General features: G+C 41.6%; 1 protein-coding gene across 5 annotated transcripts in view; it reads left to right on the forward strand.

Annotated features, from left to right (window-relative positions):
• Positions 1 to 14,900, forward strand: part of LVRN (laeverin) — an 88,290-nt gene that overhangs the window by 22,494 nt on the left and 50,896 nt on the right. For all 5 annotated transcript variants that reach the window (XM_064595801.1, XM_045891202.3, XM_064595802.1 and 2 more), the window contains 3 exons: positions 2,271 to 2,397; positions 10,499 to 10,653; positions 12,103 to 12,216. In XM_064595801.1, coding sequence (XP_064451871.1) covers positions 2,271 to 2,397; positions 10,499 to 10,653; positions 12,103 to 12,216 — 396 coding nt within the window. The remainder of the gene's footprint in view (positions 1 to 2,270; positions 2,398 to 10,498; positions 10,654 to 12,102; positions 12,217 to 14,900) is intronic.

Consider the following 14,900-nt stretch of genomic DNA (forward strand, 5'->3'; position numbering starts at 1 on the left):
ACAAACAATTGCTTGTCGAGGAAGAGATAAGAATTTAGTGAGATTGAAAAGGTGGCTATTCCTTGACATGAGGATAAACTTGGAAACACAGACCTAAGGTTGGAAATAACATCTTTTGAGTAGGACTTGGCACACACAGGCACGTGTGAAGATTTTCCTCTCTTAGGTGTTGAGGTCTGCTGGGTGCAGGGAGGACCCCAAGATCACACTGAGGGGGGCGAGGTGTGGATTTGAAGGAATTTTACGGCTGCATCTTCCAAGTGTTCCTCACTGTTTGGTGTTAGCTCCCTCCCACACAGCTTGAAGTCTCCATCACTTGCTTCCCCTTTGGCTATAATATAGGATGGTAGTTTGGGGGAGGAGTTTTGAAACTGAAAATTGAACCTACAAAGGTTCTGTTATTTCTCCAGATGTTACAGTGAAAATGCATCCATCTTGAACGCGGGGAGAAGGGAATGTTCTTTCCACTCGCAGTGTGGGTTTGGGTGCAGCCGTCTTCCTATTGCCTGGAACTGGAGGTGGGGGGTGGGCAAGTGCCATGTAGGGGCAGGGCTGAGTCCTGAGGCCTCCTTCCTGGGAGAAGGAGGCCCCTGCAGCGTGGGGGAGGCCAAAAAGCATGAGGTCGGAGGCCCCAGAAGCAGGTGGTTGCATTCTGTGAGAGGGGAACATTCCTGAAGACCTCACGTAATTCCAAAGTCACCTAATTCAAGACAAATTTTCTAGCAGAAATACAAGCAGAGGAAGGTGAATGCGTTCCTGGAGCACAGCAAGCTGGAAATATCATTGTCCTGCTTTTCATTTTCCCAGCACTTTCTCCAGTGTTTGGCAGAGAACGCGTCCTCACATCGACGGTATTCACATCAGGACAATTATCTTAATGCCCTCATTTCGACCTTTCGTTCAAGGGTTTTTGAGTCTCGTGCATGTTCTTCGGTGTTTTCACGCTAGTAGCCCCATTAGAAAAGTGCCCCGATGCTTTTGCTGTGGGATATAAAATGATTTCCTATTAAAATAATAGGACGCATGGGTGGCTCAGTTGTTTAGCGTCTGCCTTCAGCTCAGGTCATGCTCCCAGGGTCCTGAGATCGAGCCCCACGTCAGGCTCCCTGCTCAGCGGGGAGCCTGCTTCTTCCTCTCCCTTTGCCTGCCACTGTGCCTACTTGTGCTCTCTATCTCTGTCAAATGAATAAATAAAATCTTAAAAAAAAAAAAAAAATAATGAATGGTCAAACAGGAGCAAAGTTGCCACCAAAGTCGCAAAATCAATTTCCAAGGGCCCAAATAATAGGTCGGTCACATTAAACTAACAAGGCAGGGATGTCTCTTTACCTACTAAAGAGAAAGTGTCATAAACAGACTGTATACCCTTGCTCAACCACTGTAAGATCAAAGAACTATTGATGAACTTCTTTAAATTAAGGGAATTAACCTTACTTAAAATTTCGAAGACAAGATCACCCTATTAATGACCTCAGCACTAATAAGCATGAAGGAACCATTTTAAATTTGCACGATGCAGACGTGTGTAATCTCTACCACACCATGTAACCCCTGCTAACCGCACGATTCTGTTTGGGAACGTTGGAAATAGGTCCTAGAAAGGGAAGCAAGGGTCCAACATGCTCTTTTACTCAAAGACAGAGTCTACATTTTCGGTGGGGGTAGATACTAGCCCAAGGATTATTTCCGAATTCCAAAAGTTAGACACGTTACTGTAAAACACTGAAATAACACCCCTTTCCAGAGAGTCACTGCTTACATCTTAGCGAACAGCCTTCTGGATTTTCTCCAGGGCATCTGCCCATTTCCAGTTGACCCTTGAGCAACGCAGATTTGGACCCAGCGGGTCCACCTATGCCCGGATTTTGTGCATAGTTTGGCAGTGTAAATGTATTTTCTCTTCCTTACGATTTCCTTAATAACGTCTTCTTTTCTCTAGCTTACTTTACTGTAAGAAACAGTGTAATAGAGACAATGTGTATTAAGTGACTGTTCCCATGATCGGTAAGGCTTTCAGTCAGTAGCAGCCTATTAGCAGTTAAGTTTTTGGGGACCCTAAAGTGATCTGTGGACTTTTTTACTGCACGGGGTCGGCACCCCTGTAACCCCCGCATGTCGTTCACGGGTGACCGGCCAACTTTCTATTCCGTAGCTTCTTCCGAAAAGGTAAGGCTTTGACTCCAGAGCATCAGGGATTTGGAGCAAGCAGGCTGCCCATTGCCCAAGTCACAACTGCTTTCCCTAATCACCACTTCATTGTTTTGATTTAGATACGCATCTGGGCCCGGAAAGACGCCATCGCGAACGGAAATGCAGACTTTGCTTTGAACCTCACAGGTCCCATCTTCTCTTTTCTGGAAGATCTATTTAATATTAGTTACCCTCTTCCCAAAACAGGTGAGCTATCTTCCCTTCCGATGCAATGGACTTCCTATTGTGGGGGGCCTGGGTTAAGGTCAAAGGGCATGCAGAGGAGCCTCCAAAGACCCACTGTCAGCATTTAGCTGCTCTTTTGGGGGGCAGCCCTGCTGACCTCCCAGCCTTGTGTCCTACACCTTCCTGAACACGGAGGGGCCTGTTTGCTATTTCTCTGTACGATGCCATGTGCCCAGCAGGTGTCCTCAAGATTTAGACTCCTCCTGGGTGTTCATTGCCAGTTTCACAGCCTCTAGCCCCTGCTCTTTGTCTAATGTTCTGTCCTTTCTTCTCCCAGTGCGTGGGGGTGATGCAATATTCTGGATCCTTTTAGCAGGCCTACGAGAATTACTCCAGTTCCCGTGAATGAAGGTTTTGGGTCAGGGGTAGGTTTCTGTGGGGTGGGGTTTGTTTGGGTTTTGTTTGTTTGTTTGTTTTCCTATTCTTTAGCTGTGAGGCATTGGAGAGGACGTGGGGTCCTATCTGTCAACGTTTACTGTATAAAATTGGAATCACCTGTGAACACTAGGATCCTCGAGAAAATCCGGGAACGTTTTATTGCTTATAGATCTGTAGAGTATGTCCTTCAAATTGCGTGAGCCCTTCAGCTCAGAAAGTCGTCCAGTGTTTTCTCTGTCTACCGTGAGGGCATATTGTGTAAATGTATTTTGTTCCTCTGACATGTTATGTGAAGTCTTGGAAAAAGTATGCCCTGTCTACATGGGCAGATGGTGGAAGAAGGTAGGAAGTCCATACCCGGGAATTCAAGCCTCCTGAACTTGGCCTGGCGAGCCGGGGGCTCTGTAGCTCAAGCTTGCTGGTTCAGGAGGAATGGGGCATGAGGCAGCCTTGGCCCAGTTAGGGATCCCGGGAGTGATACCTGTCCTTTTGGGAGTTGGGGGCATCAGAAGCCTGGGCTTGAAGGCTTCTGTGGCCGGAGGATCTCAAGATGACACTTGTCTAGGCAAGAAAAGTTCCATTTGACTTTATTTAGATAAGGAACAGTTCACAGTGACCCTTCACACCCTGTTCCATAAAGCACCCCTTCATCAAAGTAGGCTCCTCCTCATTATCTCCATCCCCTCCTCCCTGTGCCCCCTGCTCTCCGTGGTTTATACCACTATCATCTGTAGTTCAGCAGGCCCCATTTGGTTATACCCCCTTCCCTCTTGCTCCCTCTATTCCGTCTCCCACACCGAGGCACAGGGGATCTTTCCCTAGCGAAGTCCAATGAGCGTATTATTGGCCTCTTTAAAACCTCTCTGTGGCTTCCCATCGCCCTGAGGATCAAGTCCAGACTCTGTATATAGTCTGTCTTTACAACCGTGCATCTCTTGCCAAATTCTCGGGGCTTTTGGCAGTTCTTCAGCGTTGGAAGGAGGCTTTGGTACCCTCTCTTTCCCCTCCTCCACCTTCCTCTTCTCCTCTCCCCCAGGCTCTTGCACAGGCACTTTGCGCATCCTGCGATGAGGTCTACCCAACTGGTTAATTCATATATTTCTCCACTTAGTGCCCCCTCCTCCAGGAAGCTTTCCCTGATGCCTTTTTCCTCATGCTTCCACAGCATCCTGTGCACCCCTCCATTGGAGCTCTTGACTTAACTAGAGTCTAATTGTACTCCCCCCCCCCACCATGAGATCAAGAGTAACGCGGGTTCAGGATCTGGCTTGTCTTTTTCTTTGTACCCTCAGAGCCTATGGATAGTGCTTCTTTCAGAATGGTAAACAGTAAACTTTTTTTTTTTTTTGATGAAGGGGATCAATACATGCACTTAGTTCAGTAATTCCATGTAAATTCTGACTAGATTGTCAACTTCTGGAAATCAGGGTTATATTTGGCACATTTTTATATCCTTCATAGCCTCTCAACCAATGTGAAACGCAGGTAGCACTTGCTCACAACTGCATTTTAACAGATGATGAAAATAAGGAGGTTTTCTATTATTGGATCTTTAAAAGATAGAGAAACAAATGTTTCCTAGTTATTTTAACTCTTGGTTGAGCCATTTAAAAAGTACAAAACAGGGGTGCCTGGGTGGCTCAGTCAGTTAAGCATCTGCCTTCGGCTCGGGTCATGATCCCAGGGTCCTGGGATTGAGCCCCGCATCGAGCTCCCTGCTCCATGGGGAGTCTGCTGGTCCCCCCTGCTTATGCTCTCTCTCTCAAATAAATACATCTTGTTTTTTAAAAAAGTAATAAATATGGGCTTTTGAGATTTGCGGATTTTATTTTAATTTTTTAAAAAGATTTATTTATTTATTAGAGAGAGAGACAGTGTGTGTGTGCATGAGAGCCAGGGGGAGGGGCAGAGGGAGAGGGCGAGAATCTCAAGCAGACTCTCCACTGAGCATGGAGCCTGATGCGGGGCTCGATCTCAGAACCCTGAGATCATGACTTGAGCTGAAATCAAGAGTCCAGCACTTAACCAACGGAGCCACCGGGCACCCATCCTGGTGCTTTCTGAATGCAAGAGGAGTAGGTGGCTGGGGCTCTGTTCAAACAGAGCTGAGTTGGGGTGGTAGCTTCCGTATGTAGAAACAAAAGCCATGCATCACCGAGCGAGCGATGCTGGACTGGCTGAGTGAAAGTCTTAAGAGAAAGAAGATTAAGAAGTGGTAATGGGAGTACCCTAAATAATAAAGAATACTTACAAATAAGAACAATACAGAAGAAGAAACAAGGAAAAGATACATGAATAGATGTTTTACAGAAAAAGGAACACATGTGGCTTAAAAAACTCATGCAGAGTTCTTTTTTTTTTTTTAATTATTTATTTATTTATTTGACAGAGAGAGAGATAGCGAGAGCGGGAACACAAGCAGGGGGAGTGGGAGAGGGAGAAGCAGGCTTCCCGCTGAGCAGGGAGCCCGATGTGGGGCTCGATCCCAGGACCCTGGGATCATGACCTGAGCCGAAGGCAGACGCTTAATGACTGAGCCACCCAGGCGCCCTAAACTCATGCAGAGTTCTTTAACCTCATTAGTAATCTAACAAATGAATGTCCAAGGCCAAGGTGAGGCACCATTTTATACCTATTTATACCTATTCACTTGTTAAAAAGTAGGCATCTAACAAATGCCAAATGTTAGGAAATGGCCATCACAACAACTTTGAAACATATTGTCTTGCAATGCTGATCATTAGAATACCTTAAAACCCAGGAATTCTGGTTCTAATTACATCTCCAAGAGGAATCTGAGCACATATGTACCAGAAGACATGTGCAAGAACATTCATAGTTAACTTTTTTTAATACAGCCCTAGACTGAAAGCAATCAAAAATGGTCGTGGTTAGGAGAATGGATAGATAAATTAGGTTTCATTCACACAACAAAAAAACTATGGCCATGAGAATGAAACATTTTGTTTTTCTAAAGTTTCAAAACAAACCCCCCTAAACTTGAGGATAGTGACTTAGCTGCTGGAAGAAGACGCTAAAGTGTGAGCTGAGAAGGAGCACACAGAGAGAGGTAAGTCAGCTCTTGTCAAACTTCAGCGTGTGTTGGAATCATCCAGAAGTCTTGTTAAAACACAGATGCTGAGCCAAGAAGTTCTGTTTCAGTAGGTCTGTGGTTGGTCCCAGAATTCTCATCCCTAATAAGCTCCCAGGTTCTGCTAATGCCAATGGTCTGGGAATCACAGTATGAGTTATTAGCAGCATTCTCAGTTAGGGGTTGGCAAGCTATCAAATCTGGCCCGCTGCCCTTTTCTGGATAGGCCACGAACTCAGGGTGGTTTTTACATTTTTAAACAGTTGGGGGGGAAAAAAAAGAATATTCTGTGACACATGGAAATTATATGAAATTCAAATCTCAAGGTCCATAAATAAAGTTTTATTGGAACACAGCACGCTTCATTTGCCTACATGGTGTCTACGGATGCTTTTGCTCTGCGATGCCAAAGTTAAAAATGTGATGGAAAACATACAGCCCACAAAGCTGAAAATATTTCCTATCTGGCTCTTTAAAGAAAGGGTTTGCCAACCTTGTTCTAAAGGGAGAGAGGCGGATTCATGGGTATTTATATCATTATTTTATTTTAGTTTATATTTAAGATTTTATTTATTTGAGAGAGAGAGAAAGAGATAGCAAGAGAGAGCACAAACAGGGAGGGAGAGGGAGAAGCAGATTCCCCGTGAGCAGGGAGCCCGATGAGGGGCTCAATCCCAGGACCCCGACATCATGACCTGAGCGGAAGGCAGACGCTTAACTGACTGAGCCACCCAGGCGCCCCGGTGTCTTTATTTTAAAATAATGAGGTAATCATTAAAATAAAATAAAACAGGGTTCTGTGTGAGCCAATGATGATAGTTGATCAAGAAACAAGAATTTGCTTACTCCCAATTCTGTGCATCTGAAGGTAAAAATCGTTATCAGGAGTTAGTAAGGAATGGCTTCTTAGAATTGGTTAAGATTGGCCAGCAAAGATTGCGGGCATTCATAGATTGAACAGAGGATTGCTTGGGGCACCAAACAACTCAAGCAGAGAATGGCTCAACAGTTGTAGAGAGCAAAAGGGATTGGCTTGAGTGGAGCAGAGCAGACTTTGCAAGGAAAGTGAGCGGGTTGATGGAAGGGGGGATGGATGCAGGTGGAGGAAAAGGGAGGTAGAGGAGTTCCAACCTACGCTTAGCAATTAAGTATGCCCAAAGATAATAGAGCATTAACTAGCAGAGGCTATGTAATGACCTAGATACATTTTACGGCACATGCCATCTTCAACCATGTATAAATCAACATAATATATCGAACACAGCACAGAACATTCATTAGGCAAACGTAGCACACGTTATAAAAATGGCATTTCTTCTATTAGCAAAAGAAGGTAAAATGTTTTCTTGTTCTTCTAGTTTTATTTTGGGTGGGGGAGGGGCAAAGGCAGAGGAAGAGAGAGAATCTTAAACAGGCTCCATACCCAGCTCGGAGCCCATCAAGGGGATCAATCTCACTATCCTGAGATCACAACCTGAGCCGAAATCAAGATCACATGCTTAACTGACTGAGCCACCCAGATGCCCCTGTTCTTCTAGTTTTAAAACTAGTAAATGATCACACCATAGAAAATTTGGAAAAATTGGGGAAAGCACAAAAAAGAATAAAAATTTTCCATAATGCTACCACTCAGAGATAACCACAGCTAACATTTTGGGTCTGTTTTCCCGCTGTCTGGGCAGTCTCAATCTCTGCATTTGCTTCTTTGTTTTTAACAAAAATGGAACCATAGCATTGCGACTCTTCTTTGAGTGGCCTTTTGTTTTGTTTTATTTTAAAAGGTAACTCTATGTGGCAACATGATCCAGATAACTATTCTTTTGTATTGTTATTTTATTTTTTATTTTTTAAAAGATGTATTCATTTATTCCAGAGAGAGAGATAGAAAGAGTGTGTGTGTGTGTGTGTGTCTGTGAGCAGGGGGAGGGGCAGAGGGAGAGAGAGAATCTCAAGCAGACTCCACACTGAGCATGGAGCTTGACATGGGGCTCAATGGTAGGACCCCGAGACCACGACCTGAGCCAAAACCAGGAGTCCAGACATTCAACCACCTGGGCCACCAAGCGCCCCTGTATTGTCATTTTTAAAACATAGAATGCCTACATTTCAATTTGGCAAAATAATTTAACCCTCTGGTTGAACATTTGGACTAATTGCATGCCCTCCCCCCTTTTTTGGCCACTTTAAGAACACTAAAGGAAACATAGGGAATGTTTATAAATATCCATGCTATTTGCATTAGTATAAATTCCAAAAGTTGAATGAGTTAGTCAAAGGGTAGAAACATTCTAAAAATTCTGAAGCATTTTGCTGGATCACTCCAGAAAGATTGTAGCAGTCACATCCTTACCAACAGGCTATATGCCAGTTTTCCTGTACCTAATTGTTAATACTAATATTAGCAGTACTAATTATTAATTCTCTTACACATTTGAAAGATTAAGTTATATCATTGTTTTAATTTGTGTTTCTGATAAAGTTGAACATTTTTTTTTTTTTTTTAGATTTTATTTATTTATTTGCGAGAGAGAGAATGAGAGACAGAGAGCATGAGAGGGAGGAGGGGCAGAGGGAGAAGCAGACTCCCTGCCGAGCAGGGAGCCCGATGTAGGACTCAATCCCGGGACTCCAGGATCATGACCTGAGCCGAAGGCAGTCACCCAACCAACTGAGCCACCCAGGCGTCCCAAAGTTGAACATTTTAAGTAAGATTTTTGGCTATTTGAATTATTTCTAAAGTGAATTGTTCACTTTTTTTTTTTTTATCTGTAAGAGGTTTTTTTTTAGATATGAAAAAAAGTTATCTAGTTGTTATATATGCTGCAGATATTTTTCCTAGCTTGTGATTTGCCTTTCAAATTTGTTTATAGTGTCTTTTGGTGAACTAAAATATTTCATTTTAACTAGACTACTTCTGGGGCACCTGGGTGGCTCAGTCGGTTAAGCATCTACCTTCGGCTCAGGTCATGATCCCAGGCTCCTGGGATCAAGCCTTGCGTTGGGCTCCCTGCTCAGTGGGGAGCCTGCTTCTCTCTCTCCCCTTCCTCCTGCTCTGCTCTCTCTCACTATCTCTCTCTCTCAAATAAATAAATAAAATCTTTTAAAAAATGAACTAGACTATTTTTTAGAGCACTTGTAGATTTAAGGAAAATTACACAGCAAGTATAGGGAATTCCATTTACCACCTCCCCATTGCCCTTTCCCCCACACACTTTCTGCTACTGTAAATATCTTGCATTAGAGTGTTACATTTGTTAGAATTGATGAACGAATATTGATAAAATATTGTTAAATAAAGCCCATAATGTATGTTAGGTTTCACTCTGGGTGCTATACATTCTATGAGTTTTGACAAATGTAGAATGACATGTATCCAAAATTACAGTATCATGCAGAGTAGTTACACTGTCATAAAAATCCCCTGTGCTCATTGCCCCCCTTCTCCCCAGAGTCCTGATAACCACCAATTTTTTTACTGTCTCTCTGGTTTTACCTTCTGCATCATGTTACATGGTTGGAATCATACCATGTGTGCCTTGTCCTCACTGGCTTCTTTTCACTTAGCAACCTGCATTTAAAGTTCCTTCTTGTCCTCTCATAGTTGGATAGCTCGTTTCTTTTTATCGCTGAATAACACTCTATTGTATGGATATACCGCAATTTGTGTATCCATTCAGCTATTGAAAGACATCTTCGTTGTTTCCGATTTTTTTTTTTATTTGCAATTACAAATAAAGCTGCTATAGGGCACCTGGGTGGCTCAGACAGTTAAGCGTCTGCCTTCAGCTCAGGTCATGACCCCAGGGCCCTGGGATCGAGCCGCAAGCGGAGTCAGGCTCCCAGCTCAGTGGCAAGTCTGCTGCTCTCTCTCTCCCTCTGCCACTCCCCCCGCTCATGGGCATGCTCTCTTTCTCTCAAATAAATAAATAAAATTAAAAAAAATAATAAAGCTGCTATAAACATTCTTGTGCCAATTTTTGTGTGGACTTAAGTTTTCAACTCATTTGGGCAAATAACCTCAATTGCTCAATTGCTAGACTGTACGGCCAGCCTTTATTTAATTTTATAAGAAACTGGCAAACTGTCTTCCAGTGTGGCTATACTTTGCCTTCCCACCAGCAATGAGTGAGAGTTCCTGCCGCTCCTCCATATCTTCTGCAGCATTTGGTAGTGTGTTTTGGATTTAAACCATCCTAATGGGTGTATAGTTGTATCTCATTATTTTAATTTGCAATTTTCCAGTGACACAGGATGTAGATCATCTTTTCATATGTGTATTTGCCTATTTTATGCAATGAAATGTCTCTTTAGATTGATTGTTGCCCATTTTGTAAAGTTCATTTTTTTATGGTGAAGTTTTAAGATTTCTCTGTACAGGTCCTTTATCAAAAGTATTTGATTTTCAGACAATCAGAACCATTTATTTTCTGGCTTCCGTCTTTGGTATTCGTCTTCTCTCCCCTCACATTATAAATATTCATTTGTATTTTCTTTTAGTAATTTTATGATTTCATTTTGAGACCGTTATAGCTGGAAATCTCAAACTTTTTGGAAGAGATGATTTCATTTTTCCCTCCATTTAAATCCACTTAGATATAATTGCCTTGCCTACTTTTGACAACAGTGCAATGGAAAATTGGGGACTATTGATATTCGATGAGTCATTATTGTTGATGCAACCAAATGATCAAGTAACAGACAAAAAGGCTGTGATCTCCTTCATTCTCTCCCACGAGATCGGACATCAGGCATGTGGTAAAATGTTCTTTCTTATTTCACATGAAGATATTCTCTAGCTGTTCTACCAAGGATAGCAAAAAACAAAATAAAACCTCTACGGTACACCAAATTTTAAAAAATTATTCAAGAAGTGGGACAGTGAAAGAAAGATTATGTAATCAGATCTTGTGTGAATTTGAACTATTGGTGATGGATCATAGCGATGAGACCTCCCAGGCCCTTCAGAGTTCAGATATTTGCATCCAAAAGTAAACTTCACTCCAGGGAGCCCTCTTCAGGGAAAGTAAGCCAACCAGAGCTATGATTATTTGTTTTCATTCCACCTTAAAATAAGGAATATTCAAAAAGGTCACTGAAAGATATCCACATTTCATCAGTAGATTGTTTGAACTTTGTTTTTGCTTTGTCTGAAGAGGGGCTCAAGGGGGATATAGGCAATTGGTTAAGGTGTCAGTGAGATGAGCAATCATCAATCCTCAAGCCGCATAACCCAGAGGTGTTGTAAACAACGATTTATTTCATTAGATCTGTGCTTTTACAATGTGATCTTAGAAGCTTAGTTATGTGTTTGATGGAGGTTCTCCCATCTGCTTTTTGACCTTGACTCCATTAATACAAATTTGTCCAGAAGGAAATTATCTAAACAAGGAAATTATTATCTTCTTGTTATGTAGATCCACAAGACGTTTTGGGAAAGAATGATCTATCGGGATAGAATAACACTTCGTTGCATAGTCAACACAAATTTTGACAAGTTTCGGTCAGTCACCCAAAATGCCATTTTTTTATGATTGTTCAAGCAGCACATTGTTCTGAAAGACCGGCTGCTAGCTATTAATGCATGACAGCTATTGCAAGAATTTGATTAAATACTAGGGTACAGATTAGTTGGTGTTAGAAATTATTGTGTTTTTCTTTCCTGATTCCATTCATCGTCCATTTGACACTTTGTTTCTGTTAAGCTCAAATAGAAAATAATTATAGCAGAACATATGAGTGACTTGGACATGGGGCAGATCAAAACATGTTCTTAAGACAACACAACTGCTTACTGCAAAATTTTGATGTAGTCTATTTAGACTCTAAGATGCTGTAATTAGTAGGTGTTGGGTGAATATTCCAGACTTTTGCCTTATTTAGATTAACATAACCCTTGAGGAAGTAGACGGTTTCAGACATGCTACTCTAGCTTACCTTTATCTTTGAACATGACAGTTTTAAAACAAAAATTGCTTTCAATCATTGGATGTGAAATACTTATTTTAAGGAAATGCATGACTGATACCTCTTCATGTTAAAACCACAACATGTTTTTTGGGGTCCTGTTTTCCAGTTCTGTTATTGAGGGAAATATAGTTTCATTATGTCTTTGACCTTCTATGTATTTAACATGCAATTACAATAAATATTCCTAAAATTAAATTTAAGAAAGCTCTTTTTTCTCCCATCTCCAAAAGTGGTTTGGAAATTTGGTTACCATGAATTGGTGGAATGATATCTGGCTCAAAGAGGGTTTTGCATCTTATTTTGAATTTGGAGTAATTAACTACTTCAATCCTAAATTCCCAAGAGTAAGTATGTCTGTTACGTTTACTTATTAACTGTTTCTCCTAATTATGAAACTAATGTATTTTGTTGTTTCAAATGTGTAAAATACAGAAAAATGGAAGGCATATTAGATTACCTGTGATACCAGAGATGACCAGTGTTATCTTTTTTATGTTTTCTTTTTCCAGGCTTTTACTCATTGTAAATATACATAGAAGTGGGAATTACGTTTTTACACAGATACGTGTAATGTCTTCTGTACTTCATATTATATCAAGAGCATTTCTGCAAATCATTAAATCATTTTTGAAAACAAGATTTTTAAGGGTTGCCTAATATTTTATTTTATCACCTTATAAGGTATATGCCTATTATCTTTCCCTACTGTTAGATTTTAGGTCATTTTCACCAGACTCAATTTTAAAACCATTGTAATCAGTAGCCTATGACTTTAATGATAAGTAATATGCTATAGTATAGATTATAAAATATTGGATAGATCAGCTGTGTAACTGGTATCACATATATTGTAGCTGATCCCATTTTGCTGTTTTGAATAAATAGTAAACTGAAAATATAAATTCACGAATATGCAAATCTGATGTTTTCAACTGTAAGTTCTATTTCTGGTCAATCACGTAGATTAATTAGGTAGTGCTTTCAGAATGGCATGATAAAACGGAATTGCTTTAATTTGAGTTAAATCTTTAGGTGTAATATCATTCTTTAACATGTACCTCACTTCTTGATAGCAAGCCCGAGGTCCCTGCTTTCTCTCTGTCCCTGCCTCCCTCCACCTTTCTGACACTCAAGACTGCTCATCCTACTGCTCCTGACTGGCCTGTCCCTCATCCCACCTCCCGGTGTTTCCAAGCTTGGTTCTTCGCTTCTTTTCTTCTTTCCCCATCCTCACTCACTATATTGATATTTGAAAGACTGATTGATCTCCACTGGCCAGATCTTTATTACAGGTGAAATGTAATACCGCCCACTTTGAAGGAGATCCTAAGATGTTTTTCCTATTCTATTAGCAATAAAATTTCCCCTTTTTAGGAAAGGATGGAGATGGTAGATAGATGATATTTGGGTTTTATTGATTATTTGGTGGAATCACACAGTTGGCAAACCTAACTTGACCCCTCAGAAACTTTCTCGAAAAATCCCCCTTTTTTTTACATGTTCGTGACATCGCAGTTTGTGGGAAGCACTGGGGTCTCAGCCTCTTCATATCCCTGTTCCATGCCACCCACCTATGCTTTGCAGAGTTGGTATAGATCACCAGCCACCCCGCAGTCCAGCCACTCTGCCTCCCCTGGATTGGGCATCTTCACCTAGATAAGGAGACTGAAGTCCCGGATGGTTAGGTGACTTGCTGAAGTCATTTGCGTGATGGGGACAGAACTGTGATTATAACCCAGTTGTCCGGGGCTAGTCTGATGACGAAGGTAATGACCATAATAACAATAATACTGCGTTTCCTATTCTCTGAGCACTTAGGACGTAAGTCCCAGGTAGTTTGAGTTTTGTACGTACGTCATCTTACTCAATTCCCAAAACAATCATCTGAGTGTAGTTGTCACTCTATTTTCTAGTTGAGGAAATAGGCGCAGGAGCATTAAGTAAGCTGTTCAAGGTCTTACGGCTACTCTATGTCGGAGATGAGATTCGGTTCCAGATGTCTCTAACTCCACAGTTACGCCTTCACCCAAATGTGCTCCACAGAGAAAACACATGGCAGTGTTCTTGTCCCCCAAGAGCTAATAGGAGGTGTGTGGGAGTTCATGATATGACTCTCTTCATTTATATAAACTTTATATATGTAGAGTAAACTTTCGTTGTCTTCAGAAGTCCTTTCCATATACTCTGTAGCTATAAAATTGTTTGTGTCTCTCTTTTATAAGATAGAACCTATGCATGGTTCATGTCACCGATAACTGTTTATGAAAGCATTTGGTCGCATCCCCAATTAACTCTGCTTGGATTCAATAAGAAAAGCAGTTGCATCCCCATGAAACAATTAGATTCACCCTTTATTTTCTTTCTTTTTTTTTTTTTTTAAGATTTTATTTATCTGAGACAGAGAGAATGAGAGACAGAGAGCATGAGAGGGAGGAGGGTCAGAGGGAGAAGCAGACTCCCTGCCGAGCAGGGAGCCCGATGCGGGACTCGATCCCAGGACTCCAGGATCATGACCTGAGCCGAAGGCAGTCGCTTAACCAACTGAGCCACCCAGGCGCCCTCACCCTTTATTTTCTTAATTGAATAGAATATATCATTAACATCAGTTACCTCTTAATGCAACTGAAATTGGCTAAGGTATTGTCATAATCTGGGAAAATTTGATGAAGATATATTACTAGTGTTTTTGAAACAAAGATGATAAGATTAACCTCTTTTAATCATTGGTTTCTTAATTGCTCTTTATTTTTTTTTAAGATTTTATTTATTTATTTGAGAGAGAGTGAGAGAGCACACACAGAGGGAGAGGGAGAGGGAGAAGCAGACTCCCTGCTGAGCAGGGAGCCCGACACGGGGCTGGATCCCAGGAGCCTGGGATCACGACCTGAGCCGAAGGCAGATGCTTCACCGACTGAGCCACCCAGGTGCCCCCTTAATCACTCTGTTGTGAGTCTACATTTCTCAGTGTCTGTGGAGCTGAGTGAATATAACCCTTGGCAAAAGAATATCAGATCCTGTCGCTTGAGGC

This window comes from Mirounga angustirostris, unplaced genomic scaffold (genome assembly GCF_029215605.1).
Source record: "Mirounga angustirostris isolate CCGP_5_RB_7025 unplaced genomic scaffold, mMirAng1.0.hap1 SCAF_7, whole genome shotgun sequence".
In the NCBI taxonomy this organism is placed as follows: domain Eukaryota; kingdom Metazoa; phylum Chordata; class Mammalia; order Carnivora; family Phocidae; genus Mirounga; species Mirounga angustirostris.